The 12,075-nt window shown below is 57.5% G+C and overlaps 1 protein-coding gene across 3 annotated transcripts in view; it reads right to left on the minus strand.

Moving 5' to 3' along the window:
- Positions 1–207: 207 nt before the first annotated feature.
- RAB11FIP4 (RAB11 family interacting protein 4) overlaps positions 208–12,075 on the minus strand; it is a 101,724-nt gene continuing 89,856 nt past the window's right edge. For 2 of the 3 annotated variants that reach the window (XM_072938960.1, XM_072938961.1), the window contains 12 exons: positions 11,290–11,519; positions 9,576–9,770; positions 8,941–9,075; positions 8,654–8,689; positions 7,379–7,478; positions 6,858–6,961; positions 5,672–5,812; positions 3,617–3,698; positions 2,976–3,113; positions 2,743–2,901; positions 1,495–1,683; positions 208–665 (listed from right to left, as the gene is read on the minus strand). In XM_072938960.1, coding sequence (XP_072795061.1) covers positions 549–665; positions 1,495–1,683; positions 2,743–2,901; positions 2,976–3,113; positions 3,617–3,698; positions 5,672–5,812; positions 6,858–6,961; positions 7,379–7,478; positions 8,654–8,689; positions 8,941–9,075; positions 9,576–9,770; positions 11,290–11,519 — 1,626 coding nt within the window. In that variant the 3' untranslated portion in view covers positions 208–548. The remainder of the gene's footprint in view (positions 666–1,494; positions 1,684–2,742; positions 2,902–2,975; positions 3,114–3,616; positions 3,699–5,671; positions 5,813–6,857; positions 6,962–7,378; positions 7,479–8,653; positions 8,690–8,940; positions 9,076–9,575; positions 9,771–11,289; positions 11,520–12,075) is intronic. The other variant, XM_031685294.2, reaches the window with a different exon arrangement.

A 12,075-nucleotide genomic window follows, 5' to 3' on the forward strand; every position in this document is an offset into this window, starting at 1 on the left:
CCTGAGTCCTTTGCACGCCCCGTGCATGAGCATCACACAGGCTGCCAGCAGGGGAGGGGCTCGGGAGGGCCCCACACACCCCTCCCTCCTCTCTGAGTGCAGGTGCCTGGGCTTGAAAGACAGCCAAAGAGGCTGGCGAATGCCTGTGAAAGATCTTAATCATGCTCCCATTTGCAGTGGGGAGTAGGGATGGGGTGAAAGAGCCCGTCTCACCGAGTACTTTTTAATCCTTATCCCCAGAGGTAGAATCATTTTATCCAGTATCTGAAACACAAGCTTCCAGTTCTCGTTATTACAGTAACTCCTGAGAGCCGACCCTCTGCCCCTCGCAAAGGGACCACAAAGTGCGTGGACAGCTAACTGCACGCTCACCCTGTGCTGTATGCACGGCCTCCCCACAGACACACCAGTACACGTTACACGGTGGCCAGAGACACATTTACAGTGTGTGTGTGAGGCCCGACCCGGGCCGCATCCTGATGCGGGGTCTGCCCCTGAATCCCAGGGTCCAGGGGTCCCAAGGCCACTCTGCAGCCAGCCCCCTCGCCTCAGTGTTTGATCTCAAGGATGGAGGGGTTGTGGTCCAGGATGGCAAGGATAATCTTGTCCATGTACTGCCTCAGCCGGAAGTTGATCTCTTCCTGCTCCTTTAGGGCTTCCATGAGCTGAAGAGAACAAGAGACAGGTCAGGGCCGAGCCTGGGCTGGGCGCAGGCGGAGCCCAGATTCCCGGGCGTGCAGTGAGCCGGCCGTCGATGACAGAAGGCTCAGGAGACCCTGGGCAAGGCAGTCCCAAGACCAACCTCAGCACTCAGAGCTGGGCTTGAGTCTAAGATGTCACCCCCAAAGAGTGTCAGATATGTAAGTGCCTGGGCCACACCCCCCAACAATTCTCTGAGTCCTGTAGGCTGTAATAGAAATGCCACCTCTGCCCATGGACTGGAGGCTGGTGCCAAGCTCATGTGGGGGCTCCTTGTGGCCAGGGGCCAGCTCTTAGCTCTGTGTCCAAGCTCAGGGTAAGGGGTTCACTGCCTCTTACGATTCATGTAGCAATGTAACCAGGGTATTTCAGAGGCCTGATCTTTCAAAACCATAGCCCAAGAGTGGGCTTTGATGCTAGAGACATGGGTCCTTCTCCCTCCATAAACTGGGTGATCTTGTGTCCTGGTTTCTCGACCTGCGATGTGGACATGTGCAGAAAGCCTCCAGGTCGTCAGAAGATTAAGTGAGGACATACTGCAAGCAGGTGCCCAAGTAACACTAGGGTCCTTCCCCTCCTGCCTCCCCTGGATTATTCCCCCGGTGAAATCAACCAGCCATTTCGGCAGGCTCTGGGCAGAGCTGAGCCTCATCAAGCCCCTGCTCCTCCCAGCACGTCCTGGAAATCAGAGCTGACTTAGCTCGGCCTACAGCCTCCTGCCCTCCCTGCTCTGCCCCGTCCCTCTGGCCAGCCTGGGGCTTGTCATCGGGGCAGGTGGGATGGGGCAGGACTCACAGACAAGGGGCCAGGCTCCAAGGCGAGAGCGGGTGGGCACGTTACCTCATCGCGAGAGGCCGTGTCAATCTCCGCAGCCAGAGACTGGGCTTTGGTCTGGGTGGCAAAGAGGTTCTTTGCCTCGTAGAGGCTGAGGCTCAAGATCTGCCCGTTCAAGTCATCATTCTGATCTCGCAGTTTGTGATTCTCCTGTGGAGGGGGACAGAGCAACATCAACTCCCGGGAGCATCCAGAACCTCCTGGAACCCACTTCTCTGCAGCCGCTGTCTCCTGCCTCCCACGAGTACCCTCCCCTCCTTCCCTCAGGCGTCACAGCCAGTTCAGGACACCCACAGATGATGTGGCCTGTGCCACGCACGGCAGGGAGGGCCAGGGGCTGGGGTGTTGTGAGGCTGAGGAAGTGTTACAGCCCTGCTCTGGGAGTCAAGTCTCCACACGGGAGCGGGTCGGGGGGATGCAGCCCACAGTGGCTCCTTCCCCAGCACTGGCCCTTGTTGAGAAGTGATGCTTTGGGTCTCCAGGCCAGTAGGTCAACTCATCTCCTTGGCTCCTCCTGCAGCTAGGCTCAGGACCCCTGCTCTTGGGGGGTTCTTTCCAGGGGCACCCTCGCTCCCAGCCGGCCAGGTACTGCTGTGCCCAGACCCTCTTCACCAGCCCTCAGCTCTAGCTTTTGCCTCAAGACTCCTAACTGCTCACACCTGGGACCTTGGGCGCCCCCTCGTGGCTGAGGCTTAGGACTGCAGTGGGAGCAGAACCTCCAGCACCTCAGCCTCCCTCTGGGAGTCAGCTGGGAGGGAGGTGTAATTTGCACTGCAGAGTCTCTGAGCACGGGGCTCCCCTCACCATCACGCTCTCGCTGGTCACTACCCCTCCTGATCCCGCTCCCCTCATCCCTAACCCGTCTCCAATTATAGGAGTATTTCTGGGAACCACTGGAAATGGAATCTTGGTCTGCTCCTGGGAGGACCCGACACAGTGAGGCACTAGATGGCGGCTGGGTGGCATCTCATTCTCTACCCACGTGCCAAGGACAGAAGAGTTGTGTCTATTTCTCTTCACAGACTCAGAGGAGAGACCCTGGGATTTCCACTCGCCCTGCCTGAGCTGTGAGTCGGCAACCGAGGTGTGGAGGGGAGTGGACAGTTCCGTGGGGGAAGGTGGAGCGACAGCTCTCAGCCCCTCACAGGAAGCCCACCCGGCGGGGACTTGGACGCCATATCCCGCGGGACAGAGGCTCCCAGGGCCCACCTGCTTGAGCCGCTTGATCTCGTGTTCCAGCTCCACCTCTCGGGCCCGGGCACTGAACTCGCCCAGGCCGGAGGACGAGCCGCGGCCCCTGCCTGGCCGCTCGCAGTCCAGCTTGTACATCTGCAGGTGCTCCAGCTCCTTCCGCAGGTCCTCGATGAGCTGCATGGCAAAGAGGCTGGTCGGCAGGAGCCAGGGCGCCGGGGGAGCCCGCGTGCCCACCGGCTGGGACCCACCTCCTGCGTTGCCTCCCGCTCCTTCTGGAACTCAAGGCGGTTCTGCCTCAGCTTGTCCATCACACGCTTGTACAGGTCCATCTCATCCTTGAGCCGCAGGCTGGTGTCCTCCAGCCGGTCAGACATGCGCTGCCGCTCCTGGACCAGGGAGAGCAGGGCTGGGGGACAGGTCCCATTGGGGCCTGCTGTGCCCTGGGGGCTTTGCTGGGGGTCTGAGCATCCACCTAGACAAACAGGCCACCGGACCAGCCCCCTGGACAGAGGCCTCCGAGGCACAGCTTAAAGAAACAGCCTGATCCCCGAGGATTCCAGTGACAGCTGGAAAAATCTCAGGTCTCTCAAGTCCTTCAGTGATGCCAGACAGACTTAAATAGAAGGCAAGAGCCCCAACAGAAGCTAACCTCCTTCTCTTTTTTATTTTCCCCCATAATATAAGGAAATATATCCTCTGTAGAAATTTTGGAAGATCAGAAGTACGGAAAGACAAATTATTGTTCATATTTTGCTGTCTTTTCTTTGGCTAAGGCAATTTTATTAGAATTTCAGAAACTAGAAACTAGAGGCCTCCGATGGCCAACATGGCTTCTCTGTGGATTCAGCTCAAGAACCAAGTCTGAGAGATGCCTGGCCCTGCCACTTACCTCATCCAGTTTCTCTGTTTGTGACTTGAGTCGAGTCACTGTCGTTCTAAGCTCAGTGTTCTCTTCTTCTAACTGCTGCACCCTGGGGACAGGAGAAAGACAAGAAGGTCAGAAGTGGGGACTGTCTTACGATCAGACAATATGCAGCGATTCTCTGCTTCCTGGAAGCAGCGGAGAGAGACGGAGAGTGAGAATATGAATAGTTGCTCCAAGTGATACTATATTGACTTTCAGCTTCCTGACATCTAAGGCAAAATAGTAAAGCCACTGAGTTATTATTATTTTTGGATAAAAAGAAAACTCATTTGTGACTAAGAACATAAGATTCGTTGCAGACATGGAGATGGGGATGGTGGTATTTTTCTGCTAAATGGAGAGTCGTCCTGTGGCTGTGCGTGGCCGTCCGGGACAAGGCCCTCCTGTGAGGAGCCACAGTCCAAAGGCAACAAACAGCTGTCTTTGTTTTCCGTCCTCCTCCAGCATCTCACCCAGAGCTCTTCCCTCTGAGTGCTCGGTGCAGCTGCCTGACACCCCCAGGCAGTGGTTCTGACCGTCATAACCTCTGTTAGTGTTCACGAGGGATTGTCTTAACATGATTTCCTGAGAAGACAGAACCCGGGCACCCAGATCGGTGTTAAGTGAGCAGTGGGGACAGGCTGTTGGCCTGACACTGGGACGGCCGGGGCCATTCTGGCAGGGATTCTTGCAGAGTGCCGTCTCCTCCCGACTCCCACCTCTTCCACCCTAGAGAGGGGGCTCCCCGGCCCCCACTGCCAGGAGGGACCCCTGGGCCAGGGCCTGAGAGGAATTCAGACCCAGCACCCTGCTCTGATGAGGCCACCTCACAGGGGACTTGAGATGGTGGAGGACGTGAGACACAGCACACTGCAGACTCTGGGGAGCACTGCCAGCAGCAGCTACAGGAACAGTGCCCCTGGAGTTAGGCAAGGGTTAGGAGACAGCACCCTAACCCACACGGGCCCGCACTCCCACGGCCTTCTTCCACCACCCGCCTCCCAGCCACCTCTCTCAGGCCAGCCGCTCAGTCAGCTGTCAAGAGCAGGCAGAGAAGTGATGCTTAATGAAGGCACCAGCCCCTAGGAACAGATGCAAAACAGCAGCTTCTAGAAACTTAAATGAACCCCCGGCCCATAAGAGGGCAGAGCGGGTCTCAGGCACAGGGGAGTGGGGAGGTCCCCTCACCCCGCTGCACACGGGCCTGGCCCGCCCAGTTCCCTCTGGGCCTGCTTGGCCTGCTTGCCTGCCGGCCGTGAGGTACAAGGTGGAAGCCCCCTCCCCACCTGCCTTCCGCCCCAGCTTGGGCCTGGCCGACTCAGGAGGCTCTCAGCTCAGAGACTGGGGCCTCGGGGGCCTGAGGAGCGCGGGGACAGCCGTCCTCTGCCAGAGGCCCAGGGGCCTACCCCGGCCTGGTCAGCGGGAGCGCAGCCCGGGGACATCAACACAGCCCTCACCGGTGTGCAGCGTTTTGCTGTGCATCCTGGCCACTCTATGGGAAGGGATGACAGATGGATACTAAGGCCCGGGAAGTGACAGTATGTCCAAAGTCATGGAGCTAATGGGTGACCAAGCCAGACTCCCAGGTCAGTCCTCCCTTCCCTGCCTGCCTCGGATTCCAGCAGCCTTACCCAAGGCCCAGAAGCCCTGTTCTTCCACTGATCTTGGCCCCTGTGGCCCAGGGTCAGTAAGCCCTAGTGTTCAGGGTCAGGGAGAACCTGGCAGCAGGGGGCGCTCCAAGCCTGGACATCAGACCCAGCCCAGGAATTGGGGTAAGACACTTTTTTTCCTACCTATTCTCTTATTTATAGACCCATGTTGTTCCCTGGTTTACCTAACACAAACACTCTTTTATCTGTTTGCTAGAGAACACGTCCATATGTTCGGGTATCACAAGGAGAACTGTTAGAACAGAGGCTTCCCCTCGCGCTCAGTGTTCCCATCTATGTAATGGGGACAGCGCACGCCCACAGGGTGAGACCAGGAGTGCGAGGACATGGCAGAGGGCGGAGGGTTCCAGACCCTCCCCAAGGGGCCCACCTGGTGTTGAGCAGCTCGATCTCCGTGCCCCGCTCCCGCTCCAGCCGGCTGTAGGCCTCGCGGTGGCGCCGCGCCTCCTCCTCCAGGGCCTGCTCAGCCGTGGTCTCTTGATCCTTCACCATCTCCTCCAGCTCGTGCACCCTGAGGAGAGTGGCACGGAGTCCTGAGTCTTCTCACCCCAACCCAGGCTGCAACCACAGGGAGCCCTGGACCCCGAGACCCCAGGCAGCGTATCTGTTAGGCCTGTGGGATGAGGGACACCATGGCATCTAAGGAGAGGTGTGCCAGCCACGCACGCCACTGAGGGGCAGTCCTGTTAGCTGGTTCGGAGGGGAGCAGGGGGCACTCCCAAGGCAGACACAGGGAGCGCCAGCCTCGCCACAGCCAGATCAAGCAGCCCTCTGGCCTCACTTCCTCTTTTTGCTTTATTCCTTCCTGGCTGGTACCCCTCTGATCAATAGTTCAGTTCACTGGGCACCTGGGCTCCAAAGCTGGACATGTCCCGGCTGGTGGTCCTGAGCATACCAGACCCAGGAAAGGCCAGGCCCCACTATGGATGTTCTAACCCCACTACTGGCAGCCTAGTTGGTACATCAGTCTGGGGGACATGTCACTGGCAACAGTCCCTCTACAAGGCTGACCTGGGATGTACAAAAGGGCCCATCTTTGGGCCCTACGGGGTTGAGGACCAGACACTGGGTGGGGAGCAGTTTACCAAGTTTCATGCCATCCCATGAGACACGCACCACACTCCACAGCACCACCTCATCGGAGTCACGCTCAGCGGGCCTCCATCGGAAGGAGGGCACAGTAGTGCCCAGACCCTTCCCACTAGGGACGGGTGTGAGCCCCCGGCTTGTACCGGCCTCTCCCTCTCCCTTTTCCCCAGGAAGGGAGGTCAGGCTCTTGTTGCAGAACAGAGAGACCAGAAATGGATCCCAACCCCTGCCTCTGACCTGTGTTGGGGCTGCAGCCCTGGGGGGCTGAGGTCAAGCTCCAACCTGTCTCCCTATCCCCAAAGACCTGTCCCCAGGAGGCCGGCACGGGCAGGGCCATGCAACAAGGGGCTGACGCATTCCAGAGCCTCAGAGCTGGAAGGACAGGCAGGTTCCTCCCCTGGCTTCTCCCAGGGGCTCAGCAACAGGGCCAGCCCTCCGCCCCACATCACCGCCGAGGCCAGCCTGACCTGTGCACCAGCTGCGTGTTCTCCTGCTTCAGCTTGCTCTTCAGGTCCCCGTTGGTCAGGCTGTCATTCTCCAGCTCTGTCACCTTTTTTTCCAGGAAGCTCACCTACCACAGGGAGGCAGAGGTGGGGCGAAGAAAACCTTTAAGTCCACAGAGCTGAGAACTAACAGGTGGGGCTGATGGCCAGGATCCCCATGTGAGCATGTACAAAGAAGACTCACAGTGGGGAGGGTATAGCTTAAGTGGTAGAGCATGTGCTTAGCATGCACAAGGTCCTGGGCTCAATCCCCAGAACCGCCTCTTAAAGAAACAAACATAAATCAATAAGCAAACAAATCTAATCCCCCCCCCAAAAGTCATGTTGGGTGGGGTGGTAAGCAAACAAATCTAATTACCCTCCCCCCAGAAAAGTCACGTTGGGTGGGGGTGTCTCCCAAGTTCCCAGGTAGCAGCCAGGAGCACCCCTACCACCCCCAGGGAGTATGCATGCATCAAGCCCCTCCCCGGCCCACCCAGGCCCACCTTCTCTGTGATGTCGTTGTCACAGGAGTCGATGCTGTCCCGGAAGAGGTCCTCAGTGCTGCCGTTACTGCTGCTGAAGTTGCTGCTGTGCATGAGCTGCCTGCGGGGTCGGGGAGGAGCATCTGGCTGCCGGGGGCCCCCAGAGACTGGGGTCCAGCCTGAGGCTATGGCCCGGGGAGGGTGCCAGGAACCCCCTCTAAGGAGGCTACCCTCACCCAGTCAAGGGAGGAGAGTGGCCTGACCTCTGAACTCAAGAGATCAACCCGCCCAGAAGATGGCAGACATGCTGCTATGGCCCTCCTGAGCCCGTGGCATACATGGTCAGTCCATCACAGCCCTTTCCTGCTGCTTCAGATCCTGTTCACACTAGTGTCCCAGCCAGCAGCCACCAAGGGACAGAGCTGGTGGGTGAGGCCCCTGGCCTCTTCCACCTGGAAAATCACCCAGTGAAGCCAGCCTGGCACCACAGTCCCAGCAGAAGGCCTGGACCTCCTGAGACCACCCAGCCCTCTGCCAGGCTGGCTCCCACTACATCTCTGGGGACCCTGGGGGTAGGCAGAAGGAGGGAGACCACCCAGGTTGTGCAGGACAGTGGGTTGGTGGGTGGACTGGAAATAGGCAGCCACTATCCAGGTGACTCTTGCCTGAGGCAAAACCCAGCTGCCACTCCCCAGCGGCTCCCACTCCCTGACAGGCAGCAGCCAGGGTCTTGGCTAAATGTTCCAGCCCAGGTTCCGGACACTCGCTGGATCTCCCAGAGTCCCCGATGTGGACCTGGGGCCAGTGTGCAGGAGAACCAGAGCGGGACCCTGGCAGTCCTGGGAATCAGCTGTGCAAGATTTAACCTGGAGCAGAGTGACCAGCTCCAGTGGGCACATTAATGGTGCATCTCTCCTGCGGGAAGCCCAGCGTCTCTGCTGGTACAGCTGCCGGCCCCAGAGGACAGGGAAGGGTACCAACAGCTGGGGGAGGTGCATCTCTCAGTGCATCCCTGCTGTGCCTGCCTGAGGTGGAGGCCCCTGAGAGTTTGGAGGGGCTGACCGCTGCCGGAAGGGACAAGGGGTGGGGATAGAGAGGGGATAGGGAGGAGGCTGGCCTCTCTTTATCAGGAGTGGATCTCCCTCTGCCTCTGCTGCCCTGGGGCGCCTTGCTCCCCAACCAGCCACATGCAATGCACTGGCTGGGTCTGGTTGTGGGCACGGAGCCGCCACCTTGGCAGCAGGAGAGCAGTGAAAGGGGACAGCATTCAACCCGCATGCCCCTGGGGGGCCTTACCGTCCGAAGGCTGTGCTAGAGATCTTTCGGTTGGGGCTAGAGAGAGAGAGAGGAAAGGGTTATTGAACAGAGGGGCCTCTAGCCCACTCCTTCCTCTGTCCTGACTGCAGATACCAAAGTGCGGACGAGGCTTTTGCCCGCCCACTGGAGGGAATTCACTACCAGCTTGGCCCTGAGAAGTGGCCCCCTGATCACCTGCCAGGACAGAGTCGAGCCACCTCCCCCACTGCTTCTCCGACTGGCCCCACCCAGTCCACCCACCCCTATGCTGAGCTCCGGGGCCTCACCTATTGGCCTTCAGGTTCTTGAGTCGGGCTTCCAGGTCATTGAGCAGGTTGATTTTCTTACAGCACTGAGAGCAGTAAACGTCCAGCAGTTCGCTGTTGTACGCATGCCGCATTTTCCTAGGCGTCTGCCCCGCGCTGGTTCATGAAAGAGAAAGAAATCTTCTTAACTGCTGTCCAGTCTGGTGCCCCGCCCCACCTGCCGAGCTTACTTATTACCGGATTCTTCAACACCCGTGAGCCTCGTGTGTGTTTGGGGGATGAGGGGTGGGGAGTGGAAATACAGACACAGATCTCCCCTCCTCCAGTACTCTCACAGAGAGGAAGCCAATGAGCTGTACCCATTTCACAGAGATGGCAACTGAGAGCTAATGTTAAAGTAAGCAATGACTCAGGTGCGTGGGGAGGTATCAGTATGTTACTTGGAGTCTGCAGGCTCCCAGGTTGGTTAATTGTGTTTCTCCCCCAAGGCAGAAGGAAGGACGAGGAATTCCAGACCCCTAATCAGGGTGCAAAGTCAGCCCCTCCCCAGCCTGGGAGAAGAGCCCACAGAGCTCACAGCTCTGCCCAGGGATGAGGTTGGTTTGGTTCTGCTACTTTTCCTGGGCCCTAAATGCCATTCCAGACCAAGGGGCCACCTGGAGGACACGGACGACCCCAGGTCCGAGTAGACATTGGTCCTGGTCTCGTCGTCAGGGCAGGGGCTGCTGGGGGCACAGTCCACATCATCCGCCTCCCCGTAGTCTTCAAACTGCTCCTCGTTGCTGATGAGCGAGGTGGTGGAGTGCGTGGAGAGGTCTGACGTCGTCATAGACGGAGTGTGGACCAGGGACCTGGGGTTGCAGGAGAGCTGGCTGTTAATGAGGCGCCACCCAGAGCCCGTGGCAGAAGAAACCAGCCAGAACTTCTGGAAGGTCGATCGGTGCCACAGATACCGGGAGCCAGATAAAGCTTGCACTTCCTGACCTGGTAAGTACACTTAGGGGTCCTCATCCTAGGAGTTCTGCACAAGAGATGTCACTGCTTTTCGAAGAAGCAAGCAGAACATTGCTTACAAGCTCATGGTTTACCTACAGCTAGACTGAATTAGCTATTAAATTGCAGCATATAGCAGTGAATGAAATGATCACATACATTATGACTATCTCACTGGTGTTGAAAGGTTTGTAAAAAATATTGGCAATAATGTGAAAAAATTAATGTAAACTATAAGACAAAATTTTAGACACTGCGAGACATAGCATGTCATAGGTCTACATACGGTAAGGAAAGCAGGAAATGAAGACATTTAAATGGTAACAGGGCTTGTGTTTGGGTGGCGGGACCAATGAGTTCAGTACGTTATTTATCCTTCACTCTCACTTTTCCTACCTTTTTCAAGTTCTGTGTCATTGCTTGTCCTCTAACAACGAATAAGGTTTTAAAACAAACAATGAGCTACTAGGTGACATGCCTCTGCTAGTTTAGAGAGGGGATTTCTACTCTAAAGAAGCCAGATGCCACAGAGCACGGGTCGGAGACCCTAGACCCCTCATGGGTGACCCAGCGTGGCCTGGGACAGTGTCAGGGGCTGTCTGTAACCCAAGGACAAAGAGAAACACAACGCATCACCTGCCGAAACATATCTTCCCCGTAGTCGTTGTGCAGGAGCTTCTGCAACTTCTCGCTCATAAACTAGGATCTCTAGCCTCCTAAGCCCCCGCACTCAAAAATGGGGAAACAGTGGTTCTCAAACTTTGCCCCCGAGGTACCCCAGCTTCTAAGATTCACAGTGTCAATGTTTGGGCACTAAAGGTCAAGTTTCCTGGTACCTCCACCCTGTATCATTTATTTACTTATTTATCTGCCCTCAGGTTCCTTAGCACCTGGGTGCTATGCATCACAGGGTGGAATGCATCACACTCCTCACTTCTTTCTCCTATACATTTTATTGAAATATTGGGGCCCACTGCTGGCTGCCTCCTGGTGATCAGTCCCAGAAGACAGTGGGAGCGATCAGATGGCAGATGATCAGCCAGCATGACAACAGGTCTGCGGTCCACACGACCAGCTGTACTTGGGTTGGCAGATCATAGGTACAGCGGGCGGACCGCTCCCAGGAAGCAACATGGATGAACAACTCCAAAGGACCCCACCACGAACAGCGTGACTCCCAGAGCTGCGCGGGTTTGAGAACCTCTGCACTGGGAAAAGGTATTAGGTTGAACCATATGAAATTGCCTTTCTTTTGAAGGTCAGAAATAATTAAAAATTGACAATTCTGTATGGTTAACCCCTCCCTCGCTCTCCAAATCTCTGGCTGTGACCATCACCTCCTTAGGACACATAGAGCTCCAGGCAGTTTTAACTCACTTGTCCTCCGGCAGGAACAGGGCCCCAAGGCCCACGTCCTTCTCCTCGGCAGGAATCCTGATCGCCCCCTCCAGGCCCTGGGTGCTCTCCATGGGGCCGTCCATGTCCGACTCTTGGGGGCCCTCGGGTGGGGCAAGCGTCATAGCCTCGTCCTCGTCCTCGGGAAAGAAGCCGGGCTCCCTGAGGAGGAGCTCGCCGTCAGCAGAGGTGGGGTCTGGCACCTCGCTGCCCTGGGAAGACAGAGGGGGCAGCAGGGGTGAGGCTGGCTCCCCAGGACCCAGCACTGCTCCTCAGACTGCAAGGACATCAGCAGGGCTGGGGACAGTGAGGACTGTGGTGCCGGGAGGCTGAGACCCCGAGAGCTCAGGTATGAGAACCTGGCAGGTGACTGGTCTCGGGGGCTCTCTCGCTGGCGGCCTCGTGACAACCCGGTGAGGAGCGGGAACCCATGGGACAGCCATCCATGGAGCAGGGCCACAACCAGGCCAGCCACGTCATCCAGGGTACCTGGGCAGCTCGGCAGGGTCCCCATCACAAAATCTGCACAGGAAGCTACGGGACTTGGAGAAGACTCCTTGGTGACTGTAAGGGCACAGCCCCACCGACAGTGACTCTGACCTAGTAGAGTTTGAAGCATCGTGGTATAGGGATGTCCGCACAGCTTGGGATCTGCCCTCCACGGTTCAGGGTAGGTCAGACAACCTCTCTGAACCTCAGTTCTTGCCTCTGCAAGTTGAGAATGGCCACGGAATCTTACAGGATCGCTGGGTCATCATAGCAGGACCT

Source organism: Vicugna pacos, chromosome 16 (genome assembly GCF_048564905.1).
Source record: "Vicugna pacos chromosome 16, VicPac4, whole genome shotgun sequence".
Taxonomy (NCBI): domain Eukaryota; kingdom Metazoa; phylum Chordata; class Mammalia; order Artiodactyla; family Camelidae; genus Vicugna; species Vicugna pacos.